This window comes from Dromiciops gliroides, chromosome 3 (assembly GCF_019393635.1).
Source record: "Dromiciops gliroides isolate mDroGli1 chromosome 3, mDroGli1.pri, whole genome shotgun sequence".
NCBI classification, from domain to species: domain Eukaryota; kingdom Metazoa; phylum Chordata; class Mammalia; order Microbiotheria; family Microbiotheriidae; genus Dromiciops; species Dromiciops gliroides.
Window position 1 is genome coordinate 371573762 of NC_057863.1, and position 15294 is coordinate 371589055.

The following is a 15294-nucleotide window of genomic DNA, read 5'->3' on the forward strand; positions in this document are numbered from 1 at the left end:
GTATAACTGTTGTCATACAACTAATATGTTTAGTGTACATGGCAAATGAAAAGGGTTATTATTGACAATTATACATGAGGCTACAGATTTTATAATCATATCACAGGAAAGTTGGAAGAAGCATTGCATGTCATCTAGTTCAGACCGCCCCAATCCCCCCTACCCCACAACCCCTTCCCCCCAACCCCCCCTGCCATTTTACAGATCACTCCAAGAAGATTTATCAGTGAATAACAATAGCAAAAAGGGTACTAATTAAAAAGGAAAGTCTGAATTTATTTTTCATTCCTAACATTTGTTGACTGTAGGAAAAATGCTTAATTTAGATTAGAAATCACAAATGCATAGAACCAACTAGTTGAATCAAGAATCCTCTTTATGACATCCAGTCAACTGATCACCCAGCCTCAGCTTTAAGATTTCTAGAGGAGGGGGAAACCATTATATTCCAAAGCAGCTCATTTCAATCTTGAATGGCTCCAAGCATTGGGAAATTTTTCCGTTAATTGAGCCTAAATCTATGTCCCTATAACTTCAACTAAGTTATTAATAGGTCTGTTCTCTGGAACTAAGCAGAATGAGTTTATTCTCTCCTCTACATAACATTCCTTGAAATATTTTGAAAACAATCGCCCCCAACAACAACAAAAAAAATGAAGAAAAAAAAAGACAAAAGTCTTCACTTTTCCTGCTAAACATTCCCAGTTTCTTCAACTGATATTCTTATGGCATAGATTTTCCAAAATTAAAACTATCCAAAAGTACATCGTGGTGTCATGGGAAGTAGGAGAGTTTACCCTTCATTAGAGTTGTTTAATGAAGGTTGGTGGAATGCCTACTGGGGATATAAAAAGGATTCATGATTGGGTAAAATTTGGAATAGATGAAACTTCTGACTCTAAGATTCTATTATATGTAATATTTAACTCTCTTGACACACAATAGGTCCCTTTCTCCTTCTCTTTAGACAAAAAAAACAGTGGTGGCAGAAGCAGAAAGGATATATTCCCATAACCTAGTATTGTACCTGGCACATAGTAGGTGTGATAGAAATGCTTGTTGATTATCTGACTATTGGCACTGGAGCATGCTACAATCCACCCGGACTTTAAGAAAAAAAACGTCAAGAAAACAGCACAAACCTAGCACAGAGGCCATGATATATAATAGTGAATAGCATGATTTACTATAAACCTAAGCAGTCAAAGATTGGGGGAAAAATTTTAGTAATAAATTTTATTGTTCAATTGTTTCAGTCACATCCAACTTTTTGAAACCCCAATTGGGGTTTTCTTGGCAAAGATACTGGAGTATTATTTTGTCATTTCCTTCTCCAGCTCATTTTACAAATAAGGAAACTGAGGCAAAAAGGGTTAAATAATAGATACTTGGGTAACTGATAACTGGGGTGAATTCTCAAACATTCTCAACAGATTTCTTAGGTCACAGAATCAAGAGTTAGAAGGGCCATCATTCAATTCATACCCAAACAAGAAAACCCAAAGAAAAGTTTTAAGACCTTTGGTTTGAAGGCCGCCAGTGAGAGGGAAATACCACTCTAGGCAAGAAATTCCACTTTTGTATACTCCCAATAGTAAGGTTTTCCTTATATCAAGCCAATATATGTCTCTGGGATGGAACTCTGTTAAAAACGGAATAGCTAATTCTTGGCCAATTGATCATTTCATCCTCTAGAAAGTAGAGGGATCAATTAGGAGGTAAGGGGACTTATATTCCGCATTTAATCCTCATCAACACCAAGGATGAACTTATTTCTGGGTAATAAATGCTGAGAACATTTGGGGAGAAATGACTATTTGAACTTATAATTTCTGACAGGGAAGAAAAGCAAGAAAAGCTAGGAACAGTGTGGTACAGCAACTAGACTTTTGGATAGCAGATTACAAAGAGTTCAGAGAAAGGATAAATAGGATGCCAGGGCCTAAAATTCTATAGGAGAAATCATTCCAGTAGTAAGCTCTCAAGAATAAAATTCTGAAGACACTAAAAGGAATTACTCTGATAAAATGGTAAAGAAGAGCTCAGTGAGAATGCAAAAATAATTCACTAACACAACTTAGATTTCCTAAAGATATATAGAAGATTGAAGCAAGACCAGATAATGGAGGGAAAATAGCACCTGTAAGAATAGTATCTGAAATGCTAAAGCTAAGGACACAAAAAGGCATGATTGGGAGTGATATTTTGTTGTTTTTGTTTTGTTTTGTTACTATCACCAAGGAAAAAGGGAGAATCAGGGAAGGGATTTGAGGTATAGAGAGATTGGATTGCTCAATTCTTTTATTGCTTCCGTTTTTGATATCAAGAAATACTTGTGGAATGGAAAGGCTGATAGGGAACAGAAAGCCAAGATGAATAAAAAGATAGTAAAAGAGTACTACTTATCTGCCTTAGATGAGTTCAAGTTAGTGGCCCAGATAAGTTATATCTCAGGTACTGAAAGTGGTAGATTTAACTGCTGAGCCAACTGTCAGTGATCTCAGAAAGCTCAAAGATAGAAAAGGTGCCATAGGACCAGAAAAGAGCAACTATAACCCCAATTTAAAAAAAAAGAGAGAGAATAGTCTGAAAACTAGAGCCCAGTAAACTTGACTTAAATTTCTTGCAACAGTAAAAACTGTTTTACTAAGAAAATCTTTAATATATGTAAAAAAAGAAATGGTGATCATAAAAACACAACATGTTTTTTCTTTTTTCTTTTTTAAATCTAGCATGTTTTCAACAAGAAAAGAAAATATCAAAGTAATCGCATTCCCTCTTATAGCATGGTAACTTGACTGGTAGATTAAGGAAATTGTAGACACTAAGAGGAGAGGTTGTTGGAGCAGATAGAATGATGCTAGGCCTGGCCTCTGACACTTAATAGCTGTGTGAGTATGGCCAAAGAACCTAAATCCCTATTTGCCTCAATTCCCTCACCTCTAAATTGGGGATAATGCACCTAATCTAGAGTTGTTGTGAGGATCATGAGATAATAATTTAAAGTGCCTGCCACATTATAAGTGCTCTATATTATTACATATTACCTAGGTTTCAGCAAAGCATTTGATAAAAGCCTATCATCATGATGAGGTGGAGATATTGCATGCTAGGAAATAGGGTTAGGCAGATTTGGATTGTTGAATGGCTATAGCCAAAGTACGGTTTGCTGTCAACTTGGAAGGAGACCTCTAGTTCACCACCCATTTGTTTAACCTCTTTAACTCATTGAGTCTTTATTAAGGCCAGGGACTGTGCTAGGCATTAGGGAAATAAATATAAAGGGGATATATATAGTCCTCTCTCTCAAAGAGCTTGTTCATTCTACTATGGTGTATGGCATGTTCGCATATAAGTAAATACAAGATATATACAAAATAAACACAATAATGGGGTTAGGTGACTAACGACTAAGGGAACCAGCAAAGGCCTCCTGAAGGAGGTGGAAGTTGAGCTGAATCTTGAAGGGAGTTCCAAGATGAAGACATGAGGACAGAGCATGCAATGAGGAACAAAACAGGAACCCAGCACTATAGCTTGAGAAAGAAAAAGGATTGAGAAATACAAAGTGAAAATGAGTGTGGGAAAGGAAAAAAACCGAAACCTAGAAATTAAAGACTAACAAATGGGGAAAAATAATAAAAAGGAGGGGAAAAAAGAGTCAGGAATTTTAAAAAACTACAAGTAAAAATTAGGGGGCAATAGGTTTGAGGCAGTTTGTCCTTTTCAGCTGCTGGGAGTTGCTCTTTTAGTTCCTAAACTATGACTTGAGTTTTTAGCTCCACAATCATAAATTCAAATATCTGGAAATCATCAGATATGTTTCTACCCATAACAGCTGCTTGAAGAAAAGGATTTTAATTGGGGGTGGGGGAGGTGTAAGTCTCTAAACAATAAAACAAATCATGGTGCTGAAACAACCCATAGGAAATTTTAATTGCTAAAATTACTTTTTTGTTGTTCCCTGCAACATTTAAGTACAATAAAAACAAAGCATACATCTATTCTCAGGAAGGAACCTAGTTATTCAAGAACAAAAATTAAATTAATTGATTTTTCCTGCTAAGTAAAAGTATCACGACAGAATTAGACAGTAAAGAAAACTCCCCAAATATTTAAAACAAATAACTAAAAGCTAAAATTAATTGCTGCATATATAGAGTACAAAATTGACATTGTCTTAATTTTTTTTTACCCTCTATCTTTCTCTCCCAGTTCAATACCCATGTTCTGGTCTCACTTGTTTTACATATTCTCAAAGCACTAGTTGAGCAGCTCACCTATGGCCCTTTGCCATTTCATCATTCATTACCTACCAGTGTCCCTGATTCACCTCCACTAGGAATATTGAGCTACTGTGCATTTCTGGAGGATATCACAGGACCAGCCCTTAGGGGCCACAAAAGATTTGTTATTTAATCTTAACTAGGTTCAATCCTTTTAGTCCTTCAGTGACAGCTATCACAATCCCCAGAGTGCATTGTTCCAAATCTCCTATCTCCCCAACACCTCCAAATCACCCCATTTTATCAAATTATCCTGTCCTTTGCTTCAAATTGGGTCCACTCATTTTGAGTGGACTCCTTTCCCCTACTCCTCAAACCCCTTCTACCTTTTCACTTATCCTAAATTACTACCTATGTGACCTAAGGCAAGTCACTGGTTATCTCCAAGGGTGTTTTCTTATCTGTAAAATTTCTCTCTAAATACAAAATCAGGATAACATAGATTTCATTGATTATAGGGAACTCCTCCTGAAAGTACACTACCCATGCAGAAGCAATCAACTTATGCTCTGTAACAAGTCTGAGAGTTGCCTGAACAGGTTTAGAACAGGATGACACAGCCAGTATGTGCTTGAATGCTGGTCTTCCCGACAAGGCCAACTCTACCCACTACCCCAAACTTCCTCTTTGAGGCAAATAATAAAGCTTAGTTTATAACAGTTCACATTACCACAATCTTTTATGAATTAAGCAGATGGGAGTTATCAGTGTGCAACTGCTGTTCATCCAGTACAGCTAAAACAAGAGATGTAAGCAGGAGTGACAATAAAGATAATTACTACATTTGTATAGAGTGCTTTAGTGTTTTCAAAGTGCTTTCACATCTATTAAATTTCATGAGAGCCCGATAATAGCCTAATGAAGTAGGTAAGGGAGGTGTTATCCCCATTTTATAGAAGAGGGAACTAAGTATCAGAATATTTATCTAGTCCAGGGCCACACAGCTGGCAAAACCGGGACTCAAACCCAGGTCCTGAGGCCAATGTTTCTCCCCTTCCACATAAAAGGTACTTTCATAACGTATTTAGCCTAACCCCATACCCACATCATAAATTCCTTGTACAACATAAGCTTTCCCCTTAAAAACCACCAGGGGCCCAAAGACGATAGTATCCTCAAACAAGCAAGTCACTTTTTTTTTTCATTCCTAGACAAATCTTTATTGAAGATTTTCTAAAATGGAAACAATGTGAGTGCAAATTCCCAAGTGCTTCATTACCACTTAATAAAAATGACATTTTTTCATAGTTGATTGCTTTAAAGTTAAAACTCAGTTTCAGCTCTTAAAAGCAGTTTTAATACTATACAAAATTAATTCTAAAATAGGTAAACAAAAATTAGGCTACTTTAGACCATTGCTAATGTTATGGCTCTGTCTGGTGCACATGTTGTGGCATGAAATTAACACTACAAAATTCAGGTGAGAAAAATTAAGCAGAACGAATTAAGAGAGAATTAACTAAGAAAAAAAGCAAAAAAACTTGGTATAGAGTCATTTATTTTGGCCTACAGGTATTAAAAGAGCAAGTAATTTAATTTGGACGATGGCAAATATATTTATATTTTTCTTCTTATGACTAAAAAGTTTTTCTTCTCTTTCCTACTTCACTCTATTTTAAAAACTGCCAATCTCTGACTCAAGGGCAAATACAGATAGTTTAGGATGTGACTTTTTAATTTATTTTCCCAAGACCTTATGATCCATTTCCCTTCCCAGACATTCCCAATAACAAAGCTTTTGCTTTTTGTTTAAAGAGGAAGAACAGTACAGAAAAAACAAACAGAAAACAAAAATATTCTGACATTATGTTCAGTGATCCACACCAAGTTCCCCACCTCTGCAAAGAATCAGATGAAATATCTTCTAGTAGCTCTTCTTTGGAGCCAAGTTTTTGACCTTTTAAAATTAGTTTTCTGAGTTTTTCCCCTGGACCGATAGCCATTTTTGAAGACCTTAAGTATCCTTGGAGTTTCCTAGGCTAACATCCATGGTAGCCAGGGTCTCAGGCCTCACTCCAGTGAGCTCCTCGCTTCTCAGCCACAAGTTCAATGAATTGGGAGTGACTGGCATAAAGTTTGAGTTTATCATTGATTTCAACCCATTTTACCTTCCCAGCATCATCTCCTGCTTCCAGAGTCAGATTATCCATTGTCTCACCTGTTTCATCATGGTAGTTCACAGCTTCTGTCTCCATCCATGCGCTATCGGTGTTTCGAGGGTCATCCACGTATCCCTTATAAACCATTAAATGCTCCTGGCTGAAGAGCTTGTGCAACTGTTCCTCCAGTTTTTTCTTTTCCTCCTTGGACTTCTCTAAGGAATTCATTGCTTCTTCACCAAACTCTCGTCTCAAGGTAGCACTGATTTTCTCTCCGGGATCCACCATGCCTCCCGGGATCGCCCACTCTCCACAGTCCTTCCGTTTGATGGCTACGAACTGCAGGATGTTTTTCCCAGAAACAGGGTGAGGGACCTTATTTCCATGGTTGTCCCTTTTCCATCTAGTAATGATGGGGTCTGCTGCGTGGTTTGGGCCCCAACGTCCCAAAAGTCCCCGGCCAACGAGTCCCGTGCGCCCCGCAGGATTTCTAGGCCGTCCATTTTCAATCTCGTAGAGGCCGCTGCGGCTCTTCCGGTCAACAAGTCCATCCATTTCATTGAACTTGGGAGAAAAGCCCCTTTCACCTATCTGGGGGTCAGCCCACGAAGGTCCGGCCAGTATGGCGGCCGCCGTGTACTCCACGGGCTTATAGTCCCTCCACTCAACCAGCCAGGGCACTTTGTCGTCGGGGACGGGACACCTTTCGACTGTGGAGCGCGGGTAAGGCGACGTGCGAGCCTTGCGGTGGAGGTGCCCCACAGCTCGCGCGGCGTAGGACATGATGACCGCCGAGGTGAGACAGGCTCCCAGCAGGAACTCTCGCGAGGCCGCCCGCGTCTTCCCTCCACGCAGCAGAGAAGCTCCGAAGGCCACGGTAATGGCCAGGTTGGAGGTTCGGAAGCCTCTACCCCGGCTCTGCAGACTTCCTGGAAGAGGCTTCCAGGAACTAACTAGGCCGCTCCCGGCGCAGGCGCTGGCGCTGCGTCTGCGGCTTCTCAGACTCGGCAGGGGGCGGTTGGACTGCTCACTCGGCCGCTCCTACGCTACACGAAGCACTGCTTCGTTTTCTGTCGATTTCGGTCACCCACAGCGCGGCAGCGGACATACCAGCCTTACCCCAAGACAATGGGAGCCAGGGGATCCCAGGGGAAGCGGTGCTAGGGTGTCAGGCTACCTAGGCTCGAGATCCAGGAAGCGCAGGAAGCGCAGGAACCTAGGCTCCGCCTGGAGCCTGGAGCCCCGCCTTATTCGCACCCCCAACCCCCCCCCTTCCCCGCCCGGCCGAGCTCCCAGACATGCTCAAACACCCCGCCCCTTCAACCCCCCCCAACCCTCCCCCAACCCCTCCCCGGCACTAAGCCAGAGACCGCCCCGTAGGCCATTCTGATCCCGCCCCCTGCCCAGACTATGCGCCCTGACTTGTTAATATTTACGGACACCGCCCCTACCTTGAGTCAAGATTGGGCGATCACCCCCAGGCCCCGCGACCTACCGAGCTCTTGCCCACTAAAACCCCTCACTTCCGACACGCGCCCAGTGGGGTCACACTCACAGACCCCACCTCTCCCCCTCAACTAGCGCCTAAACCCAGGGGAAAACTCCGACCCCCTCCTCGGGCCCCTCCCACCCGATCTGACCGACCCCTCCCACACCACTCCCGTCCCTGGCCTCCGACCCAGACCGGGTCTAGCTCCCAGGCCCCGCCCCTCCTCCGTGTTCTCACCCCGCGCACCCTCCAGATTTATGCTATACCCTGACCCGGTGCTCTCGACCTTGTGCCCAAACCAGACTCATCTTTCTTCCCTATGGGACCCTCCTGTCCTGAGATCATCCCCTCCCTTGGCATGACCCCATTGCATTTTTAACGTTTAACGTTTGCATCTATGAAGAGTATCAGACAACAAATTCTGTAGAAAGAGTGCTAAATTTAGAGTCAGAGGACCTGGCTTCAAATCCTCATTATTGCATTTAAGGACTTCTGGGAATTTGGGCAAGTCATTAAACCTCTCTGGCCATCAGTTTCCTCATCAGCAAAATGAGACAAGGTGACCTTGAAGGCCCCTTCTATCTCCTAATATGTTATCCTAAAACTACAAAGCGACGGAAACATAATCTCTGAATAAATAAGCCACTTTAGAATCTTATAAATGAATTGTTGATACTTTTAGTGGTAATGTAAGGTATTGGGTTCAATTCTTCCCTTCAAGTTTGAAGGGCTCAACAGGATCACAAAATCTTAAACTGAAATGAAATTTAGCACAACGTTATCAAGGACTTCAAACCCAAGTAGGAATTTCCTTTATATTATCTTTACCAAGTCTCTGAACACTTTCAAGAAGACAGCTAGCTACCTTATAAAGCAGCAAATTCCATATCTGGACACCTTTATTTAATATGTTTCTACATCTGAGAAATGCAGGTTATCAGGATTTAATCCTATTTCCAACTTTTTTGGTGAGTTTCATTCTTTGTACATACAATATCTGTACATCATGGGTACCCCCAGGCCTGGCCTGGTCTATCTCTTTCGTTATTACTTAATACTCTAGGTAGAATGGAGCAGCTGCTACTAACACTAGTGCTCTTCTCCCTTCTTCTCCACTACTAAGTGCCTAGGCAAGTGGGGAACCAAGAATAATAGAATTTTTACAGCACTTTAAGGATCTTAAAGTTTACATGTATTATCTCATTTAATCTTCACAATCAACCTGTGAGGTTGGTGTTATTATTTTTTCCATTTTTACAGATGAGGAAACAGAAGCAGAGAGAGTTTAAGTGACTTGCTCACTTAAACATACAGCTAAGAAAGTGTCTTGAGACAGAATTCAAATTCAATTCTTCTTGGGTCCAAGCCCAACTCTATCCACTTCATCAGTTAGCTGTTGATTAACAACATAAACAGATACCAAGACTCCTAATGAGTACCTGTACTCTTCCAGTCTCTACCATTAGATAAGGGAGAAAGAGACAACAGCCTGGACTCCTCTCAGGGATTGTATTAGAGACTTCCTTGCCCCTACTTAGGCTTCCCAGCTTCGGTGAACCCTCTGAGATAAGCAACATTTCAGTTTCCTACAACTATCAATTGTCCAGAATTTAGTTCTCTAGTGATAAGGATCAAATGAGATAACGTATGCAAAGTGTTGTGCAAACCTTAAAGCACTAGTGGTGTCAAACTCAAATAGAAGGTGGTGGAGAAAAGGGGACTAGTCTGTAAATGAGAATCCCTGCAGTTTGCATATTGACTTAGTTTTAAAATATAATGCTTTTTATTGTCAGGAACCTGGAAAACAGAAGCCCCATTCCATGAGTACTTCTATCAACCCAAAGCTAGAAAAATCCCACCTGCTATCTCCCCTAACCTTTATGTGTCTGAGTTGCTATATTTACTTTCTCAACTTTCTAAGTATACAGTATCTCCCATTATTTTGGTCTGAGATAAAGAAATCAACACTGATTAGGAATTAAATCAGTCCCCTAAGGAGCAGGTATATATAGAATCAGACACCTGAACCTATCTCCTTATTGACTCAAATCCTACAATTTGAGACCAGTTCAACTACACATTTTTTGTCCTGTGTCCTATTGCCACTCATTCCTAGCTTAAACCCTAGTGAAAGGTTACCACATCAGGTAGCTGTATTTTTCATTTTTACTGACTTGTTGTTGAATGCTAATGGAGAAAGTTATCTTACCTTCTACATGTCCATTACAAATTTATCTTATCGAATCTCAACTGGACTCCCACTGCTATATGGTCATAATTTTCTGTTTCATGGATTGACTTTCTTTTTGAGAAAATATAATTCTTTTTTTTTTTTTTTTTTAGTGAGGCAATTGGGGTTAAGTGACTTGCCTATGGCCACACAGCTAGTAAGTGTTAAGTGTCTGAGGCTGGATTTGAACTCAGGTACTCCTGACTCCAGGGTCAGTGCTCTATCCACTGCACCATCTAGCTGCCCCCAAAATATCATTCTTTTAAAAATTTTATTTTTAATTCATGAAATAATCATTTTCATAACTTAGAAATGGCTATCATTAGACACAAATATATATGTATGCATGTATGTACATATACATATACATATAAAATCATTTTATACATACTTTGTAGTTAATTTGGGTATTCTATAGTAGTTAAAATGACTAAGTTGCTCAAAGGTTTTTTGTTTTTTTTTTTTGGTGAGGCAGTTGGGGTTAAGTGACTTGCCCAAGGTCACACAGCTAGTAAGTGTAAAGTGTCTGAGGCTGAATTTGAACTCAGGTCCTCCTGACTCCAGGGACGGTGCTCTATCCACTGCACCACCTAGCTGCCCCCTCAAAGTTGTTCTTAAAACAATATTGCTCTTAAAGCAAATTAAAACAACTCTGAGGTACCACCTCCCATCTGTCAGATTGGCTAATATGACAAAAAAAGGAAAATAATAAATTTCCACAGTCGAGACACTGTGGAAAAATTGGAACACTAATGCATTGTTTTTTGTTTTGTTTTGTTTTGTTTTTGTGGGGCAATGGGGGTTAAGTGACTTGCCCAGGGTCACACAGCTAGTAAGTGTCAAGTGTCTGAGGCCAGATTTGAACTCAGGTACTCCTGAATCCAGGGCCGGTGCTTTATCCACTGTGCCACCTAGCCACCCACTAATGCATTGTTGATGGAGTTGTGAACCGATCGAGCCATTCTAGAGAGCAATTTAGAACTATGCCCAAAGGGCTATGGGACTGTGCATACTCTTTGACTCAGTTATACCACTGCTAGATCTGTATCTCAAAGAGATCATAGAAAAAGGAAAAGGACCCACGTGTACAAAAATATTTATAGCAACTCTCTTTGTGATAACAAAGAATTGGAAATCAAGGGAATGTCCATCAATTGGGAAATGGCTGAAAAAGTTGTGGCATATATTAATGTAATAGAATATTATTGTGCTATAAGAAATAATAAGCAGGTAGATTTCAGAAAAAACTGGAAAAACTTAAGTGGACTGATGCTTAGTGAAGTGAGCAGAATCAGGAGAACATTGTGCACAGTAACAACAACATTGTGTGATGATTAACTGTGATAGACGGCTTTTCTCAGAAGTGCAATGATCCAAGAAAATTCCAAAGAACTCATGATGGAAAATGTTCTCCATATCCAGAAAAAAGAACCATAAATTCTGAATGCAGATTGAACCATATCGTTTCTACTTTTTTTTCTTTTTTTCTTTTTTGAGGTTTTCCCCTTGTGTTCTCATTGTTCTTTCACAACATGACTGATGCAGAAATATGTTTAATATGGTTGTACATATATAACCTAAATAAGATTGCTTTCTGTCTTGGGGAGGGGGGAGGGAAGAGAAGGAAAGAGAAAAATTTGGAACTAAAAATCTTATGAAAACAAATGTTGAAAACTATCTTTACATGTAACTGGAAAACAATAAAATACTTTTTTGATAAAAAACAATATTGCTCTTACTGTATACAATGTTCTCTTGGTTCTAATCATTTGGCTCTTCATTATTTTATGCAAACCTATCCATGTTTTTCTAAAGTCAATGGGCTCAATGATTTTAAATTATATTATAGGGCAGTAATTCTCAAAACTATCTGGTACTGGCTAAGAAACAGAAAAGTAGATTAGTGGAACAGAGTAGACATACAATTTACAACAGCAAATAAATATAGTGACCTCGTATTTGACAAGTGTAAGAAGTTACGTTTTTCGAATGAGAATTCATTATTTGGTTAAAAAAAAAGTTAGGAAAACACGAAAGCAGTCTGGCAGACCAATATCTTACACCATTTATCAAGATAAGGTCAAAATGGATACATGATCTAGATAAAAAGAGAGATATTACAAGGAAATGTGAATAATGTAGAATGTATCGGACTTTTATGGATAGGTGTACAATTCTTAAATAAACAAGAGATAGCAGTGTGAGGCGAAAAATGGATAATTTTGATTACATTAAAATTTTTTTGTACAAATAAAACAAATGTAGCAAAGATAGGAAGGAAATCAGAAAATTGGGGGAAATTTTTTTTATAGACAGTTTCCCAGTTATAGGTCTCATATCTTAAATATAGAAAGACCTTTGAAAAACTTAAAAGCATTCGAGTCATTTCCTAATTAATAAATAGTCAAAGGATATGAACAGTTTTCCAATGAAGAAATCAAAACAATTTATAGTCATATAAAAATGTTCTAAGTCATTATTGATTAGAGATATACAAATTAAAACAACCTTGAAGTATCATTTTACACCAATCTGATTGGTTATACCACCCCTTCCAGATATCTCCCTCTATCTCTTTACCCTTTCATGGTCACACTTCTAGGAAAAAAAAAAGTTGCTTATATCCATTCCTTCTGTTATTTAGCTTCCTACTTCCTAACTTATAGCACTTACCTCACAGGGTTATTGTGAGGATTAAGTGAGATAATAAATATAAAGCACTTTGCAAATTTTAAAATGTTATGTAAATGCTAGCTATTTTTGTTTTAGAATCTGGCTTCTAGAGTTATATTAAGACCACTGAATGAGAAGTTGTATCTAAGCCTAGTGTCCTTCAAACATTTCAAAATACAAAGAAATGTCCCTCAGAGCCTGAAGGATTAAAACAAACAACAAAGGAAGAGGGAGGGATTAATAGGAAATGTGTCACAGAAAAACCTGCAGAGAAACAAGGAACAAAGGAGAAATGGTGAAACAATAAAAAGTAATGATACACCATCAAAGAAAGTGATTCCAAAACTTACAACGAAAAAGGAAGTATTATACTACATAACCTGAGACCTATCTGTCTTCCTTCACTTGATATATAACTTTAATGATGGGAACCTCTAGAATGATCAAAAAGAAAATTTTAAAAATTTAAAGAAAAAATAAACCTGGAAGTTAGGACAGACATTTGTATTCTCAAAGGTGAAGTAGGGGAAAAAAGACATACAATTAGTAAATTATTTAAAGCAAATAACGGGAAATCTTACTAAAATAAAATTGTTAATATGAGAACAGGAGATAGAAGATTAAAAAATTTAGTGATAGAAGAAAAATTAACAGAACCAAATCAAAAGACAAAATTGTATGGACAATTTCTCTGCAGTCCTAAAGAAACTGATCTTGAAGATAGAATGACTAAAGATAATGAAAGATCACAGGTCTTCTGGAAAAACTAAATACTATAGGAAAACATGTAAGAAAATTGTTCAGAAGTACTGGAAATAGAGTCTAAAGGATAGTTCAGTAAAACTTATAGGATGCAAATTGAAAGAACCCCAAGTTTAATTCACCAAGAAACATCACTATTAAACATCAAATCTTACATACATCTGGGGGGTGGGGGAAACCCTTCACATACCAGAGGAAAATAGTCCAAATCCCCCAAGATGCTTCATTTGTGAGAAATCAAAGGAAAATAATATTGTGAAATGCAAAGACACTCTTATGCACCACAAAATAACATTGCAAAAAATTAGATTGATTATCAATGAAAGAAAAGCTTTCAAGAAAAGGGGAAATTTGAGTAATTTTTTTAAAATAAATCAGAAGTGAGCAGAGATTAGATGTATAAACTTGTCCAGTATGGAAAAAAAAATTAAAAAGAAACATGTATAGAAAGCAAGAAAGAATTAAGGCAGTAAGTCAATACTTATATCCTTCTTGACCTAGATAGGTTATAAACTCATTTTGTTTGAGGACCACTGAGAATTTAAAGGGAAGATTAATGTAATAGAAAAACTTAAAAGGACTATCAGAGAAAAAAAAAGAACAGGAGAAAAATGAATTCATTTTTTGGGGGGACTACAACCCACATTCCTACAAATGTTTTGTGAAATAACATTTTGGAGGTTGCTGAGAAGAAAATATTTCCAATGAAGAACTGAGGTGAAAAGAGAGAGAGGAGGCTAGAATTTAGAGTCATACCCTGTCTTACAAGGACATTAGAGGACAGGGCTCTACACAATGAGAGGGGCAGAAATCAAGTTCTGCTATGAAGAGAGCAAGTTCTATGTATGCTCCCCTAGAAAGCTAAGGTGGTGTGTGTGATGTGTGTGTGTGTGTGTGTGTGTGTGTGTGTGTGTGTTTGTGTATGAGAGAGACAGACAGACAAAGACAGAGAGAGGCAGGCCTTGCAGCATGTTCGATGTGGGGATTGAGTCTTTTGAAAAAGTCTCTTTTCCAAGAAGTGCTTCTTTGGACTGCATCTCACCTCGGAGGAGAGGGAATCTTTTTTTTTCCCTCCAGATTCTTTTTTGAGGAGGGAGAAAAGACAAGAAGCTAGGTCTAGAGGTATAGTAAGATGCAATGGATAAGGTATTGGATTTAGACACAGAAGATCTAGGTTCAAATTCCATATCAAACTTATTAGCTGTAAGACCCTGGGCAAACTAATTAACCTTGTTCTCTTCATGCGTAAAATGAAGGGGTTGGACTAGATGGTTTCTAAGGTTTCTTTAAGTTGTAAACCTATTATTTTATGGTGGCCCTAGAACAGACAGGTGGCAAGCAAAAGAATTCCATTTGGCCCATGTCCCCTGACTCTAGATACAGAGCTTTTTCCACTTCGTCACACTGCTTCCTTCTTGTAGTGATATTTCTAGGAATGGGTTCCTCAGAAGGCCTTTATAACAAAGTAATGGGGAAGGAGAGCCTTAGGGATACCCAGTATCTATCTCATTCTTAGCTCAGTTGGCTAGATGAAGGAATGAGATGTTTGTCTTTCAGAAGCCCCATTATATGAGTCTTCAAGGGGGACATCCAGCCAAAATCTAATTTTTCTAATACAAGATTCAATTTTAGAGTATCCTATAAAGGGAAAGGAGCTAGAAAAGGGTGGAGTAAATTAATATTTCTTAGGAAGAAGGCAAAATGAATGATCCAAACCAAGAAAGTCAGTTATGGAGGAAGGAGCAGGATAGATTC

General features: G+C 38.7%; 1 protein-coding gene across 1 annotated transcript; it reads right to left on the minus strand.

The window, feature by feature from the left end:
• Nucleotides 1-5886: 5886 nt before the first annotated feature.
• Nucleotides 5887-7616, minus strand: LOC122751500 (ADP-ribose pyrophosphatase, mitochondrial-like). The gene has a single exon (XM_043998572.1). It carries the CDS (start codon nt 7166-7168, stop codon nt 6290-6292), a length of 879 nt encoding a protein of 292 aa, XP_043854507.1. The 5' UTR covers nt 7169-7616; the 3' UTR covers nt 5887-6289.
• Nucleotides 7617-15294: the final 7678 nt, after the last annotated feature.

What these genes read in the sequence shown, in the direction of transcription:
- LOC122751500 (XM_043998572.1), bottom strand. Translation starts at nt 7,168, where the DNA reads ATGTCCTACGCCGCGCGAGCTGTGGGGCACCTCCACCGCAAGGCTCGC.